General features: G+C 36.3%; 1 protein-coding gene across 1 annotated transcript in view; it reads right to left on the minus strand.

Annotated features, from left to right (window-relative positions):
- Window positions 1-26,861, minus strand: part of LOC110997533 — a 67,789-nt gene that overhangs the window by 12,051 nt on the left and 28,877 nt on the right. Inside the window, exons 3-17 of the mRNA XM_045630125.1 lie at window positions 14,153-14,358; window positions 12,920-13,024; window positions 12,289-12,371; window positions 11,028-11,105; window positions 9,427-9,503; window positions 9,291-9,355; window positions 7,857-8,034; window positions 6,903-7,039; window positions 6,403-6,607; window positions 5,589-5,753; window positions 5,005-5,198; window positions 2,913-3,009; window positions 2,074-2,322; window positions 1,053-1,324; window positions 593-726 (exon numbers count right to left, since the gene is read on the minus strand). Of these exons, the coding sequence (XP_045486081.1) occupies window positions 593-726; window positions 1,053-1,324; window positions 2,074-2,322; window positions 2,913-3,009; window positions 5,005-5,198; window positions 5,589-5,753; window positions 6,403-6,607; window positions 6,903-7,039; window positions 7,857-8,034; window positions 9,291-9,355; window positions 9,427-9,503; window positions 11,028-11,105; window positions 12,289-12,371; window positions 12,920-13,024; window positions 14,153-14,358 (2,245 nt within the window). The remainder of the gene's footprint in view (window positions 1-592; window positions 727-1,052; window positions 1,325-2,073; window positions 2,323-2,912; window positions 3,010-5,004; window positions 5,199-5,588; window positions 5,754-6,402; window positions 6,608-6,902; window positions 7,040-7,856; window positions 8,035-9,290; window positions 9,356-9,426; window positions 9,504-11,027; window positions 11,106-12,288; window positions 12,372-12,919; window positions 13,025-14,152; window positions 14,359-26,861) is intronic.

Raw genomic sequence — 26,861 nt, forward strand, 5'->3', positions numbered from 1 at the left:
AAAAAAGTTTGTCAAATTTCTTAGTATTTAAAAATACGAATGTTTCGATAGTTATGCAGGTTTTTGCAAATATATTAATTTTAGGTCACTTGTCGATTGTCGGCGGAGTCAGCAAGACTTGTTATTTCGACTCTGTCTGCAAATATAGATATACCCTATGATCAAATGCATGGGCCACCGAAACATGTTGTTTATTTAACCCTTCAAAATCATATTACCCCACAAATATTTTATTAAATATATTTTGTTGAAAATACTTTGTCAATGTACACGTTAATTAAATATATTATTCGTTGAATAAATATTTTCAATAAAACATTTTCAAATATCAAAGGAAACCTCAATATTTGGTAGTTAATACAATCATGCTTTAATGAACCAACTGACAGGTTTAAACATAAACTAATTAAAAATCAATGTCGATTTACGTAATTTTTCAATATTTAGAATTTCACGCTGACTAGTTAATTGACAAATAATTATATGCGATTGTTCTTACTCTAGTACAATTTAAAATTAATAAAAAGTATTTGTTTGAAAATCTTCCTACAAAATATGGAAATGGCTAATAATAAAACTATTTGATATTTACCTATAGAACTGTAATTCTTCCGGTGTACAAATAAGAGTGTTACAGTGTGCTGCATTGTAGGATCGATGTTATCTCCATTAGTCGAGAGCTGCGTCTGCGCAGATGACATTCTGTATTCCACTTCTCGACCAGCCCTTATTGCAAAACATTTTTTTAATTAAAAACCAGTGCTAACTGTAAATCTTATATAAACAATATAGGGTATATACAGTTAAAAGTAATTATGAATTACAAAGTGTTTCCACAATGCCACATTTATAAATTATAGTAATTCGGACTTTCAAAAACATCAAATATGTTTGGTTAGTTAGTACATTAGTTTATTAAATATGAAGGTAATTTAATACTAGAATAATAATTTTTAAAAAATGAAAAGCCAGCAACGCACTTCTTTGCCTTGCCTTCTGACAATGTAAATGTACACTGGCGGCCCTTTTTTCTTTAAAAATGTTATACTGACTTGTATTCAACAGATCTTCGAAGCGACGGTAAGCGTGATGCAAGATCCTTATACAAAACAGCCACTACTGATACATTCTCTGCTCGGTCCAATAATTCAACTCCTACCGATAACAATGACCACTCTTGAAGCCCAAACTGTCTTGGAAAATCAAAATGTGCGGCATCTTCCAGTACTGGGTGGGCTTTCACGAAAAACTCTTGGTAATTTTTCTCAAAATTCGTCCGCAGTGATGCTGTATCTGCTATTGCGTTTTGAAGTTCATAGATTTTCTAAAAATAATCACTCACTTCAGGCAAAAAGAAGAGATTTTTTTTAAGTTAATTATTATATTCCTAAAAATAATAAGCTATTAAAATAAAAGTAATGTGTTTTAATATTCCTAAACAAACTTCTGCTTCTGGGATCAAATACGGCATAGTTTTAAAATGTCTCCAGTGTCATAAGTGTCCCGTTACTAAATTACCAACTCTATTAGAAACTAGAGCATGTTATGTTCATTTGAAGGGGGATACTCTCACCACGCGAAAAGGCAGAGTTACGCGCTGAGATTAAAAATAAATAAGTCAGTGGCACTACAAGTTTTTTATTTAGCCTTGGGCCTCAGATTTCTTAATCTATTTCATGATCAGGTAGAGAGAACAGGTATTTCCCTTTTTGAAATGTTTAAGTAAAAACTTTATTCAGTATTTTCTTTTTACACAATATCCTAAATTAGAACGTTATGCAATTAAATAAATATAATTCACTCGCGCTACAACCTTTCACGTTTGGCCTCAGATTTCTTAATCTGTTTTAGGATCATTTGTCAATCTAAAAGGCAAGAAGTGCCTCCTATGCCCGACACAAAGTCGAGTTTTTAGGGCTAAGACAAGCCGGTTTCCTCACGATGTTTTCCTTCACCGTTGGAGGGAATGTTAAATGCACCCATAGAATAAAAATCCATTGGTACACAGCTGGGGTTCGAAGCTACGGGCCAACACTACTCACTGCTGAGATTAATACGTAATTAAAATATTACCTCTTCATCTAAAAACGCGTCGGGGTGCCTCAATAACGTGTCATAAATTTGTAACAATGGCTCAGTACTGCTAATTCTGTCAGCGCCTTTAGAGGCTGGAGAACGTAGAAAATTTAGCATTTGTATAGAATGTTCAAGGGGAAGACTGGCTGACCCTGGTAAAGCTGGTAGAGATGCGAGTACAGCCCCATACTGCCTTGCTATATTCTGAATCAATTCCCATGAATAACCATAGGAAATTCTGATAAACTGTAAAATAATTAATAACTGTAGAAAAATGTAATGTTAAATTTTAGCATGCAAATTTAAATCACGTACATTTTAAATTAATAATTTATCTTGTAATATGTATAATCTAAATAGTTGTCGTTACTACAGAAAAAAACATTAAAGCATTTAAAAAGTCTTCTTCAACTTCAACGTCTTCTAAAACTAAAAAATTTTTGTGTGGTTCTATGAAACCACGGTAAAAGTGAAACTTTTTTTCACATCAATTAAGTGTATAAAATCGCTTTATCAATTTTAATTTTATACTTGGAAAATTGAAATGATAATGGGACTAATAAAAGTAGACTAAGTCTCCAACTAATACTTTTATTGAATTCTGTGTCTTACAGAGTACTATGAAATGAATAATAGTCTATACAGTATAACGCAACATGCGCCACACAGACCAAAAAGTTTAAGACGATGTAATAAAAGTTTCACCTTAAAAAATTTCAAAAATGTACAATAAGATTTGTATTCCTTAGCATGGCAGTTTCAGCTAATCTTTTCATTTAGAAAAAAAACGGGAAAGCAATATCGAATTGTAAAGTAAAATCATTCATGTGCCATACCTCTTCATAAATGCTTCGCAACGACTCTGCAATGCAGCCGGAAAAATTTGGTAAATTCCATTTGACGCTGTGTTGTGTTGTTTTCGGCTCGCAAAACCTTCAAAGGTAAATAAATGTTTTATACAAGAATGTTCCCCATGCTTTTATAGAATAGTCGCGGTTCTTCCTGCATTTACTACCAATTACTAAGTTTTGTATGGCGCAGCCCGGACATACAATGACCACTATTTAAGCCTTGACTTGTTTATGCTATCGCGGAATGTGGTTAAAAAGTGTATTGAGAATATCGATAGCGCAAAATCACCTACATCATGAGCACACCCCACATACACACCATCACGTACATACTCACACTTTTACACCATCATACAACACAACCAAGGCTTAGTTAAATAAATTGAATCACAATTAGTTAAATGTATTGAATACTTTTTGTTTGTTTGTTCCCTTTTGTAAATCTTTTTGTAGTAAAATGTATCATGTATTCCATCTTTGGCTATATATTCAGAGTATTTGTTTGTTATTATATTATATAATTTATGTTAGCTTACAATAGATACAATAAATAAATAAATGTTTAGTAAGTCGTAAGATATCGTGGATTTATTTGTAGCTTTTGATGTCTTCAACAAATCCGTATTTCACTCTATTCTCAATAGTTTCCGCAGTGAATGCGATCTTTATCGGTATTAGTTTCACACCTTGCGTTTTAGAAATTTTCATATGGATCCATAACTTTTTAATAATATTTGAATATATCGTGTAGGACAGTGTAAGTTTTAAAAATGAGATAATTTTTATATAAGTGTTATAGTTTTGGAATGTATTACATTGCAATCAAACATTTATCTTATTTTATTTATAGCCTTATATCAGAACCAATACTAATAATACATTATACCTATTGTTTTTGTTGTCTATGAATACTGATTCTGTGTGCCCACTGGCAAAGGCCTCCCCCATTTTACATTTAAGGTTGTACATTTGGGGGGGTTGTGGTCTAATTCCCTACGGGGACCAGCCGGGTTGGGAAATGCTTCTTTTGTTTGATTATATTTATTTGTTTGATTTTGTTTAGTTGTTTGGCAATCAAACATACATATAAACAAAAATAGTAGCAATTCTTTCCACTTTGTGTTGAATAAACTCCAACAAGTGTTTGGCGTTTGACTTGAACCACGACTTGAAGTGTTTAACTAAGGACTTCTCATAAAACATAAATTAGTTAACTACACTATTTTAACTAACAACTTAGGCATACTCTTTCTATGAAAAAGTGCTGAAAAAATATAATTGCATTAATTAAAAATACTACGACTTAAATATTACGAGTAATGTTGAAGAAAAAAACTCTGGCGAAATTACCGGTACCTTTGTTCTATCACGAACAGCTTGTACAAGTATTATAAACAATTATTATGACTTAACATATACATATATACATATATATTTTATAGAACATGTGGCAAACCGGCAGGCGGCTCAACTTATGTTATGTGATACCGCCGCCCATAGACAATCTCAATGCCAGAGGTTTCGCGAGTGTGTTGCCAACCTTTTAAGAATGCTTTGTTGTTTTTTGTTTTCCTTTTTTAGATTTTATAAATGCGTAGATTAGTACAAACGATCCAATGCATATATCTTGTTTTTTATAAGCATCGATGGTTAGCTCATACCATACTTAATTATAGTAAAACACTAAAACTTTTTGTTGTAACTATAATTTTATTTATATTCTACATAACCCATTATTTAATGCGGTCTGAGCCAATAGGCTAGCCTGATTACTTTGTAAAATCTGTATCGATTTCACGTGATTGACTCAACGATTAGTTGGACCTGACACTCTAACAAAGCACCGATTCCTAGAGTTATGACATTATCTACTGATAAAACACTATTTCCATATACACTCTCTCTTATTAATTGCTGCAACTGATGGGAACACTTGAAATAACAATGCTCAATATTAAAAACAGCGGAGTAATCCTGGTGGCTTGGAGTCCAAAGAATTCACACACCGATTAAATATATATTACACGGCTAATTAAAATATATTTTCCAATATCCCTGATACTATAAATCGGCATACCTACTGGTTTCCCCAGTGAATCCAGGCGGACAGTTCGCTATAGCATTAGCGCCAGGAGCTGTTCTAGCCCAACGGAGACCATGAGAGGTGTCAGCATCACACGCATCGTCCATCACCCCTAACGTCCATACGTTTATAGACTTTGAATTGGTACCAGCAACTGAAGATACTTGGCAACGAAATTCACCAGATTTCTGAAATTTTTGAATGCAATAATTCCTTCCCAATTTTTATAAAGCTTTTTTCTGTACGATTGAGTGCTTAAAGCCTAACGAAAAGTTTCATAATATTATCGTGAATGCTATTTAAGGGGTTATTAAATATTAATTAAAATCATATATATATATATATCAAAATATTATTTATGAAATAAGTTAAAAACAGAGTGGCGGAAAGTTTATTTCCAGTTATTCTTGTCAATTCTACGCCATTGATTTGAGAACTAGCAATAAATGTAAAATTAAAAGTATTTAGCATTTAATACGTATTTCTGTATTACCTAAATGAATAACTGAGTTTGAAGTCTGAAGGGTTAAGCCGACCATCCAAAGCTTTATATTTCCACAATTACATAAATATAATACCTGTATATTAAACAGTCTGAGTAAGCTTCCGGCTGGGTAGAGATCTTCCCAGAGTTCTCTTCCTGGTACAAGTGGGAGCAAACCACGTTCTCTTGCCCAACTGAAGCCTAGGGCACCGTGTACCCGTCCCGCTCCGGCAAGGCATGTAATACTCACATTGTCTCCCTAATCCAAAAAAAATTCAGAATAGAAAACAAATTATGGTTTCCTTTATGTTTACTTTCTGTGCAACTTTGTCAAAGTAATTATTTAGTTCCGGCTATTTTATTAGTAAAAAATAATAATATAATAATTCAATGGCCTAAATGGGTCACGGCCTCAAACTGCATCCGTTTCTCGATATGTTTTTATTTTATAGACAAGTTGGTGATCAGCTTTCTGTGTCTCACTCATGTCATCGATATTTGGGTTTAAAAAATAACAAAACCTGAAAAATCTGCGGATATATAAACTCCATATATAATATAATATAGAAGTAATATTAATTTTATGAATTTTTCGACCGTAATAATTTTGGATAATCTACGAAATCATACACCTAAACATGCATCCCATATTATCTAATATGTAATATATATGTTAGATTGCAAGTATGTTACGGACCACATTTTGGTGATTTTGTAATTCTTCATGGTCTTAATTACTGTAAGTTATGCGTGTCTTGACTAACCCGAACCAATACGTTGACTTGCTGCCTCCACGCCAGTCTATCCTCATGCATTAGGGATATTGAGACTAAGTATCGTAATTTGTACAGACCAACAGGTAGGCAAATTTTCGTGATTTATCAAAATTTACCTCACATTCTACATACCTTGTTAACAGTCAACGTAGATGGCATTAATCTTATATCAGGTGGGTTAAGGATAGTAATCCTTAAAGCACTACATCGTCTTCTTCCCGCATCATCAGCTGCGCATGACCACTTCCCGCTGTCTAATTTCTTTGCTTCAGAAACTCCTAGGACCGACATACGCCGCCCTAACGCGTCTTCTGCTACTGTACGTGTCCAAATCTCTCTAAAATATTTGTATGAAAAATATTTCTTATAATTTGATGACCCTTTATTTTTCATAAAAAAAATTACAGAATAACGGAACGATATTTTGGAACATAAGATCATCAAGGTCTCACTTATTCCACGTAATTAAATTTGAACCTGTAGGCATCCCTACACATCGGCAAAGAAGACAAAGGGAGGCCGAGAGAAAAAGCCGGCGTAAAAAACTCTCGGTACTCTTTTAAAAAAGCAAATCATCAAACAATACTTATTTTAAAAATTTAGAAAGTAAGAAGGTAAAGTCGTTTACAAACCTATTGGTTCCGTTAAAATTAATCTTCACGCCATCCTTAAACCATGTAAACGATATATCTGGCGATCCATACGCCATACAACTTAGTATGAATTCTGATCCCTCCCATACTTCAGGACGTTGGTTTACTATTAATTTCTGCAAAATGCCAATAACATTACCAGTAATAGCACACGTGACTATAAAGGCGGATAACTAAGTGAGTAAACTTTAACTTTTCATAAGAAATACCATCTTTTGTCCTACAATGTAATATCTAAGTGAGACTTGTCAATTTCAATGCAATAATAAAATAGATTAAAATATCAGAATGTTCCTTTTTTCAATTTGTAGTTCGCTCTTTACTTGTGTAGTAAGCCTGCAGTGTAAGTACTTATTTTAATCCATTTTATTCTGTTAGTATTTATTTAAACTAAGTTCATTATCTCCATAATGTAGAGACATATTAAGCTGATGATGAAATCGTAAGCTTTTCGGTCTATTTCGGAATCTTTTATTGTCACTAGATTCAGAATCTTTAAAAATATTTGAGTCATTTTTTTTTAATTTATCGCTATAATTCAACCATATATAAAGCAATTATAGTTTCCGGGAATGGAACCAAGGACCTCCTTAAGTAACAGAGGTTTACTTAAATAAAATAGTCATTGTACGAGCCAAAGCTGTACATTTCGCGCACCCAAGCTTTCTTAGATTTATAAGCTTGGCGATTACCTAAATCGTAGGAGTTACGCCCAGAGAGTATAAACGCAAGCACTCTTTAGCATTTACATTACATTCCGTATTTAACTATGTTAAACCCTTTGATTAACGCGGGTTGATTAAAGATAGTTACAGTATATTTTACATTATTTAAAACGTCTGCTAGGAACGGAATAGTTATATCAAATAAACTTGAATTTTATGACAAGAAAATTCGCCGTATATTAATTTTAAAAATAGTTACTTTACTTACGTGTAGCGTAAGTGCCGGTTGCATGTGTAAATATGATGTATCAGGTACAAGACGGAGTGCTCTAGCATCTGACGGGGCACGCGCCACCGCGAGACGGGCCAACGCTGATCGCACAGCTCCAGATTCTCTCCTCGCACTCCAAACTCTCACCCATGCAGTGCGAGACTTACCCGTAGAACTGTTACATTCTTTTTTAGTTTTATTAATCGAAATTCTTTGCTTATTTAAATACATATTAAGGCCATTGTAATACTTATTATTGACTATATCACCTCGCAATTTAAAAAAAAAAACAAACAAAACTTATAGAAAAAAAAAGCAAGACAAATATGTTCGTACGTATATAATATATAGATAGACATAACATTTAATACAAACAAAAACACAAACACACACATAAGCACACAAATAACAATAATCAACAAAAAAATGAGATATATCAAAAAAAAACGAAATTCCCTTTTCCCATTTCTTTCGTTTCAAATGTGTAATGCGTGTATGGTGTTGCTGTAGTTGGTCCTGACTCAGCATTATGCTGAGAAGCAGAATGTTCCACAGCGCTGGTCATTCTGCCAGAGACTACATCAGTTATTTGCCTCAGAAGAAGAAAGAAAAGGAATGCAATAAATACTAAGTAGAAAGAAAATAATAATAAAAGTTTTAAATTAAATTAATAAAAATGTACATAAAATAGAATTAAATGTCAAAAATAATAATAATTGTTAAGAAATTTAATTTTTTTTGGCGGATTAAATACTATATAATATATAAATATCACTTAAATTATAAACGCTCGTTTGTGCAATGGCTTAAAACTCTACGTGTTTTTAATTTAAAATTGTTGTTAATAATAAAATTGTATTAACTTGCGGCTACGTAATTAAGTCAATTTATTCGTAAGCATGTTATTCGTTAAACTAAAACCCAGTGCTTAACTGAGGGTTAGTCAAACCGTGAAGAAATATTTAAGCATGGACTATGGCTAGCTTATGTTAAATTGAATTATTATAGTTCTGTTAATTATAAACGTAAAAAGCTACTAATATGAGCGAATTAAATAATAGATATATGATCATATTAGGAAACCGACAGTTAATAAATACGGAGAAATGTTAATTGTGTTCTTCACAATTAGTCCTAATTCAAGACAATATGTAAGGTTTATAAAATAAAGATAATTATTTACGTCATATTCATTATTGGCAATGGACAATCGTTCGACGGTCTTTAATTTCCGCAATATGCTAATTAAAAGAATACAATAAGTAACAGATATTAATAGTCAATAGTATTTTAATGCTTGACCTTTTTATATATTGTCAGAACTTACACAGACCCAGCAGGCTTTCTTATTTAAATTAGATGTAATAGAAACCGAGAAAAGGCCTCATAAAATAATATTGACATTAAAATATAGTAAATTGTTTTTTTTACCTTATATTTAATACTTCCACTTCGTCGTGTAAAGTGATATTCGATGCTTGTAAATACCCCGTTATCTAAAACAATTTTTATTATTATTGTTTTAATACAATAATAAATATTAAAAAAATGTATAATAAAAGAGTACCTGTTTGACTAATTCTTGGGATATGTCCTTAATTCCTTGTTCAACAATTTGGACTCTAGTTTCAAAGCGGGCTGATGCTACAAAAATTACATACAAATAAAATAATATATTGTTTACTAGTTATTTAAAACAAATTTGTAAATCGATATACTTTAATCAACACATTCTGGTAAACATTGAAAAACAATTGTGTGTAACAACACTCACATTTAAATAAGTAAATAAACATGAACATAACACACCAAGAATTGTATGTAAGCATATTTGTTAGATCGTAAAAGTCTATTAATTTACGTATACTTTATTCCAATTGAAGTTTCGTAAGGTTAATTACTGAAAAAAGTTTTCCTAAAACGCCATTTTGATTCTTATCTCAACGCAGTGCAGCAAAATATTAGTTAATATAACCTTACCAACTTTTAAATAAAAAACGTCAAAGGTCAATGCATAAAGGATAATGACATTTAATGTGAAACTTTAAAAATAAAGGAAAACTTAAAATGTCATTGATCATACAATGGTGGCCTTTAAAAAAAGTGCATGCGTACAAAAGTATACACATGTCAGAAGTGAAACTTCTTTGGCAAACTAATTTTTAAGTCCATAGTTATACAAATATAAAACTTTAGATTTTCAGACTTGAAGGGAGGAAAAAAAGGAAGATATGTAAATGTGTAGATATAATATACATAGATAAGGAATTTAATTGTCATTAAAATGTTAAAAGTGTCGAAAATTAATACAAATTATATTTGTTTTAAACTTATTTCTTCGATTTACGACACGACACGTAGTATTTTAATTTACAATTCGTCATATGAGATTTCATAAAATTATTTTGCATAAAATATAAAATACTAATATTTCACAAATTCTCTGTACGGATTTTTTTTTCAATAGAATTTCTATCAATTGTTCGCCCTTGTCTCTCTCAATCGGTGTCGTTCACTCTCTCCCTTTTCTGCGACAAAAACGCTGCTTATTATTATTATTGCGTTTCACCCGTAAAAAATCCCATATGCGCTTAAAGAAGTTTCACTTCAAAAAATCAAAACTTTTTGGTTTCACAATCCATTTATTCTAATTTGAATTAAAGTATTAACAAACGTAAGCGTGAAATAAAATCACGATTTTATCACAAATCACAAACTTTACTTATCCGATTATTCCACATAGTTATTAAACTACGTAACTTCAAAAACAACATGAATATTAACGTTTTAAATAATAAATCCACAAAATCATCACGCAAGCACCGTGCAAAATACAGATTCAAATTGAAATGCAGTTTGACAGTTCAAAATTCTATTTCCGTTGAAACATCGTAAGGATGTATTGAAGTGAAATAATATGTGAAAGGTAATAAAATACAATTTAAAACTTTATGTACTATGATTGTGTGTTTATTAGATTCGTATTATATATTCGGATGTATTATAAAGAATATTCTAGTCCATTGCTATTGTTAATATTTAAAAAATTGTTTTCATCGCGTGTTTTTAAATACATTATTTCGATATTATATATAATTACTTAAAATACGAATAATTCTTGATGTATTAATAGATGACATATATAAAATATTTAAATACAAGACTTACAAATATCAGTATCCCTTGGACTGCAATCACATACTTTCCCCTCCTTGCAATTCTCTGAACATTCCTCAACGCCACATTCTGAAAGATTCAATTTAATCTTGAATAGATCCATATTTGAAGATATCTTTTATGCTAAATTCAAACATATTAAAGTTTGAAACAAAACGTCTAAGCGTCTTTTAAAATAACGTTTCAGTTATTAAGAACCAATAAAGACATACATACAGACAATTTAAATCTTACTGTAATAGTATTCTTAGAAAATTTTCGTATCTTAACGGGGAACCAAGTTATTATGAAAAAACTGAATTTAACCCTTTTCTCAAGATGGCGGAAATTGCACAAAGTTATTTTGGTCGACAATTTGAACTTAAGCTTCTAGCCACCCCCCACGTAATATCCAAAATTTGGCTTTCTCGGTTCATTTTCTTTTCCAAATGTACTAAATGACTGGAGTGTAAGTCCGTTGTGCAAAAAAATATACCTATAATTAATTAAGTGCTGTTACTTTTTAAATATTACCAATTGCAGGTATACCATAGGTATTTTTAAAAATACGTCCCGCAATCTGTATATTCCCAAACAGACCAACGTCGACGTTATACAGGCTCTTAAAATCAATGAAAGCCAGAGATAAAACAGAACGTTCTGAAAGGACGGGTTTGAATTTGTCAAACAGAATAAATCCTTCGTCTATGACGACTATATTCACAAACCCAGATTTAGAAACGAAATCACCCAGTGGTTCAACCAAAGTACTGAAATGCTTCAATCAAAATATATTCACTTCGTGAAAAAGATCTGGGAGGTGGGAACGTAGAACGAAGATAAAAGACAAAATCGTTTGATTGTAATTGGAAAGATGGTCGTGATATCAAGACGTGTCAGGCGTGTCCTAGAAATACTTTTGATCCTAATCAAGAGAAACACGTCGTCGTTTCATCTTTCGTTTTCTTTTCGTGCTAGTAAAGTTATATTAACTGATTTAGTTTGTATTGCGTACGATTGGTAGCGATCTTGCCGCGCGCAATAAATTATTAGTTTCCTACACACCAACTAGGTACATATGCAGCAATAGATAATATCTGACATTTGCAGTCAAATGTCAGATATTATCTATTAAACTATAACACTTTTTTATATAATATACTCGTATGTATCAGTATACATACGAGTATATTATATAAAAAAGTGTTTTGTGTTATTCTTTTTGTCACCTACGTGATTTAATAAGGAAATTTAAATATTATATATAAAATACCTGGCGTTGATATTTCTGACTCGCAAAGGTCTCCCGTGTATCCCGATGCACAAATACAACTTACTGCTGCAGGACCCACTTGCCTAGAAAAATATGTATCATCTGTAGTTGCACTTTAAACATTGTAAACTGTACGTCCACCAACGATATTTATGCAATTATGTTTCGCTTTCTTTTAATATTCAAAAAAAAGTCTGACAAGATTATACAAATTTCCAAGGAACAGGCCCAGAAATGTGTCCTCTTGCTGACATTTTTTTTAAATTACTTCCGTATGCTATCCATGCCACTTCGTCAGATATTTTAATTTTTTTGTTTTATTTACTAACCAAGACTAATAAATAATCATAGACAGTCAAACAATACAATACTTAATACAATTCTATTTTTGTATATCTGACTAAAATAAGGCCGATTTCAGAGCAGAACCTATCCATACATGTATACAGTACACAAAAGCAAAATACGCGAAGTCTCGTATCCATTTTTTTGTACGAGGGAACTATGCAAATTAAAGCACTAATGAATCTTATCTTTAATTAATGATTTATTTATTTCCATAACGTATACTTTTGATTACTTTACTAAATCAATGAAAAATGTTAATTTATGATTAAATGATGTACCTTACCTACACGTGCCACCATTCTTGCACATATTCGGTGTTTTGGGGCAAAGAGGGCCGATTCCGCAGTCTAAACCAGAATAGCCTTCAAAACAGGAGCAAAAGAATTCCCTGCGAAGAATATTAAATATAATATCATACAGTTGCATTCATGTTCCAATTAAGCGTCTAGATTTCATCCATTCCCAAGATGTCGTTATAATCGAAGTACTTATTATTTTTCAGGTGGATTTTTTTTTATTTTCTACAGAAAAGAATACGACTATTATTATTATATTAACATGGTATACACATAAACATGTAACAGTTAAGGTTCGAGTAACCTGATCATTTAGCTATTCGACGTATCAAGATCCAGACAATACACATGTATTACAATACAGACACAATACACATATAAATGGATCAGTGTTAATAAACTAACACAACGTCTACGCTGCGTAGCAATTCGTAGCTATTTTAGCACTCGCATTTAAGGTTCGATTTTCATTACATCGCATGCCCCGGGGAACGAAGTCGTAAAAGCAAAATCTATTTTTTTCAGGTAAAATAAAAAAAGATACAGGTACTATTACAAGGATACTAAGTTCCTTTCATATACAAATAAAATAACATATACAAATAATGTATATAATGAAAGCTATTTTTTTCTATTTGACGATTTATTCATTACGATTAAACATTGTATTTAGTGTAAGTAGTTAAAAAATAACTTAATGTAGTAGTGATTTATTAGATTAATGAATAAGACTAAAATTGGGGCAAAAGCGTTTTACCAGTTTAAAATTAATTGCGGACGATACATTATGACAGCATATTGAATTTTTATGACTTATTTAATTTACCAACCTGTTTGCGGACATAAAAATACTATATACTTACATATATATTGCAATTTATTATTACCTATTTTTATTTTTTTAACTGTCACATATTTTTTATAGTTATTTGGTAGAATTATAATCTAAACTAGAACGATCTTTGTGGTTGTTGCTATCTATTTCACGAAAAGAGAATTAGGTAAACGAGTATTACTAACATTGCGCAGAAAATAATGTCAGTAGGAAAAGATATTCCGTGTTTTTATAATAAAAAAAATTGCTTAAATTTTAAACAATAATACAGTTATAAACTTGACGAAGTAAGAAATGAGAAAATATTAAAACAGTCGTAATTACGACTTTGTTCCGCGGGGCAAGCGACATATATCACACAATAATATTTTCTTAGTAAACTTACGAATAATTATTTGTAGCGTAGCAATGTCCGAGAAGTCGACATTCGATGGCACTGCAAGAGGGCTGTGGCTGGGCGGGCGGAATAGCGGGCGGCCTCACGGCGTAGGTCACGTTTAGACCAAACACCTGAAGCAAGCCCAACGCCCTTAACTGCGTACCCTCTAGTCGGTCAAGCGATAGTTCCACCACCAGAACTGGACTTTGGACCTTAGAATATAATTAATAAACATTACAAACGCATGAATATACCAGTAAGCTTGCTTGTTTTATTAGATTTCTGAGTCATTTTTTGTGGGCGTTCATTTATTTCCTATTGTAACAGATCAGTTGTTGGACGGTACTAGTGTTTTCTATCTCCTATAATAAAACAAGAATATTCCATGTCTCGCTTACATACAAACATTTTACTATTTCTTGTCCAAAATTCATTAACACGCTCGAGTTAATCTTCACATTCTACCTTAACATGGGCTTAGTTTGATATGGATATTACTAGGGCGCAATTACCACATTTCGTCGATAACATAAGTCTTGACGTTACAATGGAATCTTATGGTATCCGTCATTTAAGAGGTAGATTACAATAAAGTATACTTTTGTAGTGGTGGCCAAAATCCCAATGAACCCAACCTCAAATAACGCAATACGAAACTGCTTAAATATAATTATTTATTTATTAAAACTACGAGAGATTACTACTTATTAGGGATACAAAGGCCTTATTGTTAACAAGCGATTTCTTTCAAGCAACCCAAAAGTAAGGATAAAAAATTAAATACTAAGGGTAAAGTGTGAGAAAAAAATCACAAGTAAAACTGTTAAATTATACAATTACCAAACTTATTAATAAAATAAAAAAATAAACTCAAAAGGTAATCGGTATTAGTACCTTGCCCATCCAAAATTATTTATTCAAATACTTTTTTGGTAAATATAAAAGGGTTTAAGGCATGCCGGTTTTCTCAAGGTATTTTCCTTACCGTACGAGCGAGTGTTAAGTGCGCACAGAAACAGAGAGTCCATTGGTGCACAGCCGGTAATCAAACCTGGGTCGTAGGTCACCGGCTGTGCACCAAAGGACCCAGAAATAATAGACCATTCAGCAGTCTACGCATATGTTTTGAATTTGTCAAAACAAATTTAGTACACAATTTTATAGAACTTATATTGGTTAATAATTTCACAAAAAACAACTTCAATAAATTGAATTTACATGTAAAAAATTTGCGCCATTTATTTATTTGTTATTTACATTTAACCAGTTATAACATCAATTGTAATTTGCCGATCTCATAAACCAAGCTTTCACGGATTTTCGTGCCAATATAATATTCGAAAATAATATTTATCGAATTGATAAACTATGTTCAAACGTACCTCAGATACCGGGCGTTATAATTACGTATCAAACGTTTGCAGTCTACCCTATACTGTTTCAATTGATATTGTATGCAAATTAAATTACAAACAAGTGTTTTCATAATACATTTGAATAAACAATATTCATCCAAAAGTATAAAGTAGTTTTATAAAAATATATAAATTATCAAAATCCAATATTAGAGGTACAGATAAATTATTACTTGTGTTGTGTGGGAGTGATTTTAATATAATTATTCATCCAGTAATATCACACACACTCAGATAGATATAAATAAAGAAAAATGTGTGCGCGTACTAGTGTACACATATTATAAGAAGTGTCAGTTCTTTATGGACTTATTTTTTCATAAAATGATTTACTATTTACAGAAATTGGCTAAATAAAGTTAAATTAGATAAAGTTGAACAAAAGGCTCATAGACATGAATACAAATAATACAATTATTTCATTTTACCTTATTACTACTAAGCTTATTACAGAATTTCATTAATTACAGTAGAATAATTACTATATAATTTCGTTATTAATGGCTTCGAATATAATCAACCGTGGTAAAATGTGATGGTGATTTTTTTTCCTACGCCGATAAAGAAATTTCACTTCAAAAAACTTTATTACACATATTAAAAAGGATGTTTAATTAAAGAAGAAAGCCCATACTACAATTTTCTTTATCCTGAGCAGCTAGTTTCATTTGACATATTAAGGTATTGAGATTTCAGGTGGTTGACGTAATAATTTCTAGATAAAACTACATATGTATTTATATTATTAAAACTATTATTGCACAAAAAGCATTCTTCTTCTTTCTTTTCAGATGTTTTAAGAAACATCTTCTCATTGTTAGTGAAGGTGTATGGTTTTGAATCAGTGAAAATTTTGCTTTTAAGAATGATTAATAAAAGGACCTCTGATGTAGAAAAAAACGAAGATGATCTTATATGAAGATTTGCGTTTGTTTTTTTAAAAAAGTCGGCATATTGCCAAGTAAAAGTTTAAAAATTTTGTTTAATTGTACAATTTTCATGTTACATAAAACATCTCATATTACATATTTTAAGAATGGCGCGTTTTGAACTCAAATTTATCAAAATTGTTTTCTAATATTTTTAAGCACTAATCTAATGTAATGCACCAAAAATCTAGTCACCCAAATCACAGGAAATTCCTTATAAAAAGGTGGATACAAAATCCAACAAAACACATTTAAAAAATTAACATTTTAATGTTTAAAGAACAAAAAAAATATATTTACATGAGAAACTTAATATTAATAGGTATATATGTTACAGTCACAGTGATTAAATAGATATTATACATAATGACTGGTCATTATAAATAATAACAAAATTGACTAGACAATATGATAAATTAATCACTTCATCCGGATATTATTCATAATAGCGGGTCAAAGTTAGCCAAAGTAATAAATACTTATTTTAATTCTTAATATTAAAAGTCAAACCTCTTGTGTAACTCAAAATGTCACTTGAGCCTTACTTGTAACAATAAGTAATACTTATGACTCAGTTAATGAATGTCAGTTCCTTTTAAATATTTTATTATTGTAGTCTTCAACGATAGATGCCAAATACTTGTATTAATCTGTTCTTTTTTGTTGTTTTTAACGGCTAGTAAGCTTTAACTTTACTTTACAAAATTTAATTACATTATAATAATGTTAATTAATGTAGAATTATTATCTATGGCAATGTCATTTTAATTCTTAATAAAAACCTTAACAGTACCTACTTGTTTTATTACAGTATCCAAGTCTTTGAAGATATTATATAAAATTGCTAGTTAATGTGATTAATTCCGTGTCAATTATCACTTTATCTAAATTGAGTAGACGTTATAAATATTGGCTAGATAATATACATAATATCCAGATTAATTACTTTGGCTGTAACATATATACGAGCGAGATACACGTCGCCATTAGCCGTCTTAATTTGAGTCAACTGTGTTGATTCTAACATGCATCTTTACTGCATTTTATTCAATTAAACAACAAATTTGACAATTTTCTGTTGTTTATAGATAGTTTGTAGGTTAGCATCTATTTTCTAGAGCATGTTCAAAGTAATGCCGCGATATATCTGGAGCCAAGTTTAATTAACATTGCCAGTTCATGTGTTTTATTGCTTTCCCTAACCTAGAGCAGTGACGTCATTACTCAAATAGACGAAGTTTCTGATCCCGTTTTATAGTAACATCCGTATTATGCCTAAAGTTTGTCGTTTTTCATGTTCACAAAACTTGGATTTATACGGCGAATAGGAAAATGTAAGCCTCATTTGTATGATTTACGTTGAATGCTTCCTCATTCCCAAATGTTTAATAAGTAAATGAAAAAAAATTAGTGGCGCTACAACCTATTTAGGTCCTGGCCTCAGATTTCTTAATATGTTTCATGATCATTTTTAAATCTAATAGGCAAGTAGGTGACCAGCCTCCAGTGCCTGACACACGTAGTCGACTTTTTGGGTCTAAGATATGCTGGTTTCCTCACGATGTTTTCCTTCACCGTTTGAGCAAATGTTAAATGCCCACATAGGAAGAAAGTCCATTGGTGCACAGCCCGGGATCGAACCTACGACCTCAGGTATGAGAGTCGCACGCTGAAGCCACTAAGCCAACACTGCTCACGCTTACATTCATAACCCTATTTTAAATGGTCTTCTGGTTCAGAGATTCCTTTAAACTTTATACTAAAATTAATAGCATTAAAAAAGTTAACAAGAAGTCGGTGTAATATTTAAGTGCTGAGAGTACCGCTGTAGTTCTGTTCTCTAAATTAAAGCTAGAATTTTAAAAATTACCCCGAAACGCTTAATTTTCATCAAAGAGAAGGTAGTTTTTGTGCCTTTGTGAAATTAGTAAAAGGACTGGGATGAAAATAACCAGTTTTATGAGGCAAATTAATTAACAAAAGAAATAACAGTTTACACAACGTTAAGCTAATGCAAAATGCATTTATTCAGTTGGCAGAGCTAATTATAACAAACACCTAATTAATAAGGTCGCGTTGTCATTAATTAGTTAAACTTCAACGTTAATATTTAATTAATTAATGTATATTAAAACTTTTATAATTCTAGATTTCCTTCATTCATTCGCTTATTAGCAATAAAATCACGTAGTTTTATTTATTTAAATTATACCCGTTTTTATTTATACCTGCAACTGTAATTAAAAAAAAATTGTGTGTACTTGTGTACTACTTCTACACGCGTTAGAAGTTATATTTCTTTGGCGTAACAAAATAAAAATCTTATAATATTTTTTTCGGCTTATTCTACGTTTATAGAAAAATCGACACTATAAATAGAAAAGGGTATTTAATACATGGAAAATTTTATTATAACGCTTTGTCTAGTTAAATAAACTTTAACTAACTAACATATCACAAAAAAATATCATAATAAAAGAAATTGACATTTTATATTTAAAATGTTGACTGTACTAACTTCAGGGTGTCGGTTTTTTGTGACGGTGTGCGCGCTCATCGTAATAATTTCATTTTTCCCTAACGCGCCAAAAAAAGTATAACTTCAAAAAGTAGTTTTCGTTACTGGTCTCTTTAAAATACTATACATATAAAAACGTACTCATAATATAAATTATCAGCAAAACCGGAAACCACATACCTATACAGAAATGGGTCAGTAAATACCAGCATCAGGAAGGGCTAAGAATACATAATGAGAAAATGGCGTGATACAATTTCTACTCATTAGACGGATTATTCTGTTTAATAAAATTATACAGAGAATAAACCCAACCGATTTATATATGACAATGATTTTGAATCTAATATATATCTGTTTCTAATTAAATGTAAAAAGCATAGTAAGCAAAGCATTATTGTTGTCAATATCTTTATCGTCTATGTCACAGTTCCCCAAACGTTTTTGTGTCGTAGACCCCAACGGGTCATGCCATGTTTTTCCGTGTTGGGTAGACCCCCTACTTACCTGATATTGCTTTCCTGTAAATTTAGTAAACGAAGTGTAAAAGTAACTGAAGTGAAGTTTAGTGTTAAAAACTTAAAGTAAAAACACATGTTAATTTATACATTTATTAATTAAATTATGATTTTTTTTGTTTTTACAAGTGTATTGTCGACAAAGCGATTACCAACATCCTACAACTTACACAAATTTATAAACATATATGTACAATAATATTTTTTTACTTTTATAAATAATGTATATGTTTTGATATTATAAGATAGTATGATGTAAGTAAATAGGTACTATCAGTGCATGTGTTGAGATCCACTATCGTGGACCCCCATTTTGATTTCATGGACCCCTAATTTTTTTTTGCAGACATAGACCCCTTGCAGGTTGTCATAGACCCCTAGGGGTCGATATAGACCACTTTGGGACAGCACAGCAACAGCGCACAAGCGGTAATTTAGATTTAGGTTCGCGGCTGTTAGACAGTACCGGCGGCCTCTGGTGCTTTCCTTGTTTAAAGAATAAGCATCGCAGAACACTGCCACAGAGACCAAACTTTTCAATTCTGTACAATTTCTTTTTTCAATTCTTTTATATGCACTACATTTTCTTTTTTTTTTTAATTTTATTATTTTATAGACTATGTTATTAAGAAAAATTTATCCACGTTTTTATAATATTTTCCGTTAACATTAAAGATTTTTAAGTATACTTTATTCATTTTATTATACTATGTAGATAAAAAATATAACATTGGCTAATAGATAAATACTAAATATTCCTTAAAATACAGGCCACGTCATGTCAGTCAGAGTTGTGAGAGCTAGTCGCGTCCAACGCGCCTACAGAATGCACGTGTGGTACGCGCTCTGCATGCGCTTAGTTATTTGTGAATGCGTAAGCGCGTGATGTGTTTTATGTGTTATTTACGTGCTGGAGTGACCATTCTATGTGTCTGTATGGTCCAGATTAAATCATTGCAAATAATTTATTAAGACCTTGGTGTCTGGATGGAGCTGGACACAATAAATATTATATCTGTGTCTGCGCGTGACGATAGTGTCTTGAAGCGCGAAGATTTATAATAAGTTGTGTGGTATCTACACTTTGTGTAAGGGACAGTGACCCACTGTGTGCGAGTATTGGTCCTTATTAAGAAATAACCACTACTGTTGAAGCGATTGGTCATTGGATTAGTCGTTGGCGGCCTGGTGGAACCGGGGGTGAATTACGCCATCTGCGCGTATTGCGTCATCCAAGGGCGTGGCGTAATAAGCTGTGTGTGTATATATATTTGTATAAGGGATAGAGACCCATTGTGTGTCAGTTGCGGCTGGGAGGAATTGGCGGTACCCCATTTGTGTGTGATTACGTCATCTCGACTAGCGGCGGTGATTTCAGTTTAAGCGTATGAATTCTAAGTGTGTATAGATTAAGATTTTAGAATTTAAGTTTATAGTATTTATATTGTTTAGATAGTAAGCTTTTTCTTCTTTCTTTCTCTTGGTAATGGGTCTTACACTAATTTTGGTGTGATAGTGAAAGACACATTACTGGACGGGCAAGGCCAGGTCTCCATAAGGGGCCTGGACCAATTTTTGTCGGCAAGATGGCCGAGAGTGACAGAAGGAGTAGGTCTCGCTCTGGATCCCGGAGGCGGGAATTTATACGTGACCTGTCGCCCCCCTATGTTGTGGTGAAGGCGAGTAAGAAGAAGGCTGCGAAACACGCAGTTGGTCTCGAGGAGGCTGAGCGGGAGATGGTGGAGCAAGTGGCTCGTTCAGCTTTGGAACGCCAATTGCGGAGTGATCGTAGGGAGGCTAGGCGCAAGGAAGAGGCGGATGTTTCTGAGGGCGCCTCAGGCGCTGCCTTAGAGGCTGAGAGGACGGGAACCACGTCATTAATGTCTAGTGACATTAATGACGTGATTTTTAAAGAGGTGCCTGAACTGAGGGAACGGATGGTGGCCCAGGTTCGTCGTATTGTGGAGATTGCGGCGAAGTCGAAGAACCTAAAAGGGGACTTTGTCCGTGACCTCAAGGTCGCAGCAAAAGACCTGGGCGAGATTGTGGAAAACCTTGCAGAACGGTGCTTGGAGGGTGATGAGGGGAGGCGTCTCGAAAGAGATAATAACCGGCTGAGGGCCCGAGTGTCTGACCTTGAGTCGGAAATTTGTGCCCTTAGACGGGACTTTACCGAGCGTACAGCCCGTTCTGTAGAACAGGAAAAGCAAATGGTCGCTCTAAGAATGGAGATGTCGAGAGGAAACAAGCAGTCGGACGAATTAGCGGGTCTATCGGTGAATGGACTCCGCGAAATTATGGCGGGGTTTGTATCGGAAGTTAAAGGGGAGTTGTTGGCGGACATGATGCGGGCGGTGGGAGGCATGATGGATGCTAACCTAGCTGGAATTGGAGATCGCCTCCTCCCGAGGCCAACCATTCGTCCTCCACTGGCGGCTTCGCGGGTAGTAGATGTGGGTTCTTTTGGTGGAGTCGAGGGGCTTGCTGCGCGGCGGGAGACATCTGAGGTAGGCAATGTTGTCATGGAGGTGACTGAGAATTGGTCGACGGTGACGGGGAAAAAGGGAAAGAAATCAAAGGCGGTTTCCACATCTAAACACACTTGCGGGACATCTGGTGTGGCATCCTCTGCAACGCCCCTGGTGAAGGCCGTGCCTCCTGAACCATTGAGGCTGCCAGTTGGAGGACTATCCCAAGCAAAACCTGGTCTGAGGCAAAATGGTCTTGGGGGTGTAAAGTATGGGCAGGCTGAGCGCAATACTACGCGGACGCTCGTGGAGCCTACTACTGCTGCTGTTGTTCTAACGTTGCGGAAGGAGGCGGCAGAAAGGGGCCACACGTACGCCGCCCTTCTGTCCAGAGCCAAGCAGGACATCAGCCTGACAGGTTTGGGCATTGAAAGGGTGAGCGTGCGTACAACTGCTACAGGGGCGCGGATGCTAGAAATCCCGGGTTCCCAGAGGGGGGAAAAGGCCGACCGCCTCGCGGCGAGCCTTCGGGAGGTGCTGGCGGACGTGGCTCGGGTGGAGAGACCCGTCAAATGTGCGGATCTTTACATCCGAGACCTCGACGACAGCATTACCGTTGAGGAGGTGGTGGCAGCCGTGGCAGCTAAGGGTGGTTGCTCTGCTCACCAAATAAAGCCCGGGCAAATTCTTAGGCGTGACAATGGTATGGGGGACATATTTATCTTATGTCCCATCTCTGCTGCCAAGAAGGTAGCCGAAGGGAGGCTTCTTATTGGGTGGAGCTCGGCCAGAGTAGAGATACGCGAAGAACGACCTCTAAGATGTTTTAAATGCATGCGACTGGGGCATACAAGAGAAGTGTGTACATCAGAAGTGGATTTAGGAATGGCTTGTTATAGGTGCGGGAAGGTTGGACATAAGGCTGGTGATTGCGGTTTGCAGGCACATTGCGTGGTCTGTGCTTCGGCTGGAGTACCAGCGGGGCATAAAATGGGTGGACGGGCTTGCAAGCCTCCACCGATTAGCAAAGGGGGTTTTATTGTGGCTGCGGAGCATTCTTCGCCGGAGGTGTTCATCCCTGGGGAGTCTGGTGCAATGTCTGATTAATATGGATAGAAATTGCACCAGCTTTCTACAAGGGAACCTAAACCATTGCGCTGCGGCGCAAGACTTGTTCTTGCAGTCCATGGCGGAGCTGGGGGCGAAAGTTGCGGTTGTTTCTGAACCATACTACGTGGCTCAGTGGAGCCACTGGATGGGAGACACTTTGGGGGTGGTGGCTGTTATCGTAAGTCCGATGGATATGGCTATTACCCTTAGAGAAAGGGGGCCTGGGTTTGTCATGGTTGACTGGGGGCTTTGTTCGGTAATAGGCACTTATTTCTCCCCTAACAAGCCGCTTAGAGATTTCGAAAGCTTTATTGGTGACTTGGGTCGTGCGATCCAGCGGGCCTTGCCCAGGCCAGTTATCCTGATGGGAGATTTAAATGCTAGGTCCACCGCCTGGGGTGACACTTCTGTAAACCCAAGGGGGCCGCTCCTGGAGGAGTGGGCGGCGGAGTTAGGGCTTATATTTATAAATAGGGGGACGGAGCCTACATGTGTACGACCACAGGGAGTGTCACGGGTAGATGTCACGCTTGCTTCCTCAAACATCGCATGGAGATTGTCTGGATGGGAGGTAATGAGGGATTTGGAGACGTTTTCAGATCACCGTTACATTAGGTTTGTCGTAAATGCTTCTTTAGGACCACCTCTGAGGTCGCGGACCAGTCGTCGGACTTTTCCGCGTTGGACTGTTGGTCGACTTAACCGGGAGCGAGCGGAAGAGGTTGCCATTGTTCAGGCGTGGTGTGCGGATTCAACCCCGGTTGAATGCGTAGAAGAAGGCGTCCGCAGACTCCAACGGAACATGACTGAGGTGTGCAACGCCTCCATGCCTAAGTGGAGACCGCCACCTCTGCGGAAGGCAGTCTACTGGTGGACTCGGGAAATCGAAGAGCTTCGCAGGGTATGTAGTAGTGCTAGGAGGACTTATCTTAGGAGTTGCCGACGAAGAAGTGATGATCCGCAGGTCAGAGAGGGATTGCGGTTGGCCTACTGTAGACACAAGAAGGTTCTTCAGGTGGCCATCTTAGACGCCAAGAACGAGGCACATAAAATGTTCTTAAAGGAGTTAGACAGTGATCCCTGGGGGCGCCCTTACCGAGCAGCTCGGAAAAGGCTGAAGGGCGCAGGGGCTCCACTAACAGAGACTCTAGAGCCCACCTTGCTTGATAATGTGATCTCGGGGCTTTTCCCTTTGCCTCCGAACATCGTCCTTCCAAGAATGGTGACCTCGGTGGTGGTGGGGGACGTCGATAGAGAGCAAGCTCCTGAGGTGACTGACCCAGAAATAGAGTCCATACTTTGTCGCCTGAAGAGCAGAAAGAAGGCACCAGGTCCAGATGGCTTGCATGCTAGGGTCTTAGCGGTAACTTTTCCCCACATGGGGGAAACCATTCGGGGTCTGTTTAACTTATGTCTACGTAGTGGACGGTTCCCGATAGCATGGAAGGAGGGCCAATTGTGTCTCATCCGAAAGGAAGGTCGTGCGCCGAACAGCCCTGGAGCTTACCGGCCCATAATTCTCTTAGACGAAGCTGGTAAGGCGTTGGAATGGATTATTGCCTCTCGTTTGGGCCGTCACCTCTCGATCGTCGGGCCGGACCTGGACGAAGCCCAATATGGCTTCCGGGCTGGTCGCTCTACAATCGATGCTCTCACGGACCTAAAACAGCACACCAAGAGTGTAGTCGAGCGGGGTGGGAGGGCGTTAGCAGTGTCTCTCGACATTGCCAATGCCTTTAATAGCCTTCCATTTGGCGTGATCAGAGAGGCCCTTAAATTTTTCGAGGTTCCCCTGTACTTGCGCCGAATAGTAGGGAGCTATCTGGAAGGACGACAGGTCGCTATTGTGAACGGACAGGGAGAAATCGTTCGCTATCCGGTGATGTGCGGAGTTCCACAGGGATCAGTTCTTGGACCGTTTCTGTGGAATATTAGCTATGATTGGGTGCTGCGAGGTGCACTGCTTCCTGGGATGCGCCTCTTCTGCTATGCAGACGACACTCTAGTCGTAGCGAGCGGAGGGTCATTTGGGGAGGTGGCTCAGCTTGCGATGGCCGGTACAAGGCTTGTTGTTAGGCGGATCCAGGCCCTGGGTCTCAAGGTGTCCCTTGACAAAACGGAAGCCCTGCTATTTCATGGCCCAAAGATGGGTCCTCCTTCGGGGGCGGCATTGGTGATTGAAGGCCTTAGGATTCCGGTGGCCCCCTCCATGAAATATCTTGGTCTTGTTTTAGATGGTCGCTGGAATTTCGAGCCCCATTTTAAATCTCTCGAGGGGAGACTTGTGAGGGCGGCAGGAGCACTTGGCACGCTCTTGCCTAACCTTGGAGGCCCATGCCAAAGCGTGCGCCGGCTGTACTGCGGAATCATTCGCAGTATGGCCCTGTACGGGGCCCCCATTTGGGACGACGCGCTGAGCAGGCGGACGAACCGTATGCTTATACGGAGGCCGCAGCGAGTGATCGCGGCTCGGGCAGCTCGCTGCTACCGTACAGTATCGTTTGAGGCGGCCTGTGTGTTAGCTGGTACTCCTCCTTGGGAGCGGGAGGTAGAAGTGATTGCTGCCTCATACCGCGTGAAGGCCGAGGTAATGGATAGCGGGAACGTCACATGGGGGGAAATAGCGGGGCATGTGAGGCGTCATGCCAGAGACATTCTTTTTAAAAGGTGGTCTGACGATCTTGCTACGCCCCGCGCTGGTGCATTGACGGTAGGGGCAATCCGCCCAGTCCTAAAAGACTGGGTGAATAGACATTGGGGTGCTGTGACGTTTCGGCTATCGCAGATATTGTCTGGGCATGGATGCTTTGGTCGGTATCTTCATAAGGTGCCTAGAAGGGAGATACATCCGTTGTGCCACCACTGCGGCGCTCCAAATGACACGGCGGAGCATACTGTGGCTGAGTGTATCACCTGGACAAGGGAGCGTCATGACCTGGTATCGGTTATAGGGGCGGACCTCACTTTACCGGGTATTATAATAGCAATGCTAGGGAGCGAGGAGGCCTGGAGTGCAATGGTCTTCTTCTGTGAGCATGTAATGCTGCAGAAGGAGGCAGCTGAGCGACTGAGGGAGAGGTCTGGGGATGCCTGTAGAAGGACCGGTAGTTCAAGGTTGGGGGCTCGACCTCGAGTAGCCCGGAACCGCAGGTCATGATTAGCTCTCTATGTCGGATATAAGCCCGGGTCCCTTGGGTAGAATGCCTAGCGAACCCCGAGGGCCCATCTTAAGGGCGTGTGATGGGCTGAGGTGGTTTTAGTGGGTAGGGTCTCGCTACCCCTCTGAATAGCAGAGGGTTTTGAGTGTAGATCCAGCCCCACAGTCCCCGCGTTAAGTTCGTTTCTTGATGCGGGCCTGCAGAAGTGCATTTCCACCTCAAAAAAAAAAAAAAAAAAAAAAAAAGAGTTGTGAGAGCTTTTGGAAATATCATATCAGTATCGTTGATTAACCTGAATTAGAACGTGGACAATACATTTTGGCAATGTTAAAAGACGCGTGTTGTCTGTCATAATATGGGTCTTTTGTTTTATTATTTATATACGTAGGATGAGTCTTTTGCGTACAAAGTATATTACATATATATATATGAGTAGAATGTTGAAAACATACATACATTCTAATTACCCGGAGAATGCCAACTACATACAACTACAATTATTATATAGCATTGGCGCTACGTGGAGGTCTAGGCCTCTGATTTCTGTATCTCCGTCATTTATTTTTCTTAACGGACAAATGGGTGATTAGCCTTCTTTG

The sequence above is a fragment of the Pieris rapae genome, chromosome 11, assembly GCF_905147795.1.
Source record: "Pieris rapae chromosome 11, ilPieRapa1.1, whole genome shotgun sequence".
NCBI lineage: Eukaryota > Metazoa > Arthropoda > Insecta > Lepidoptera > Pieridae > Pieris > Pieris rapae.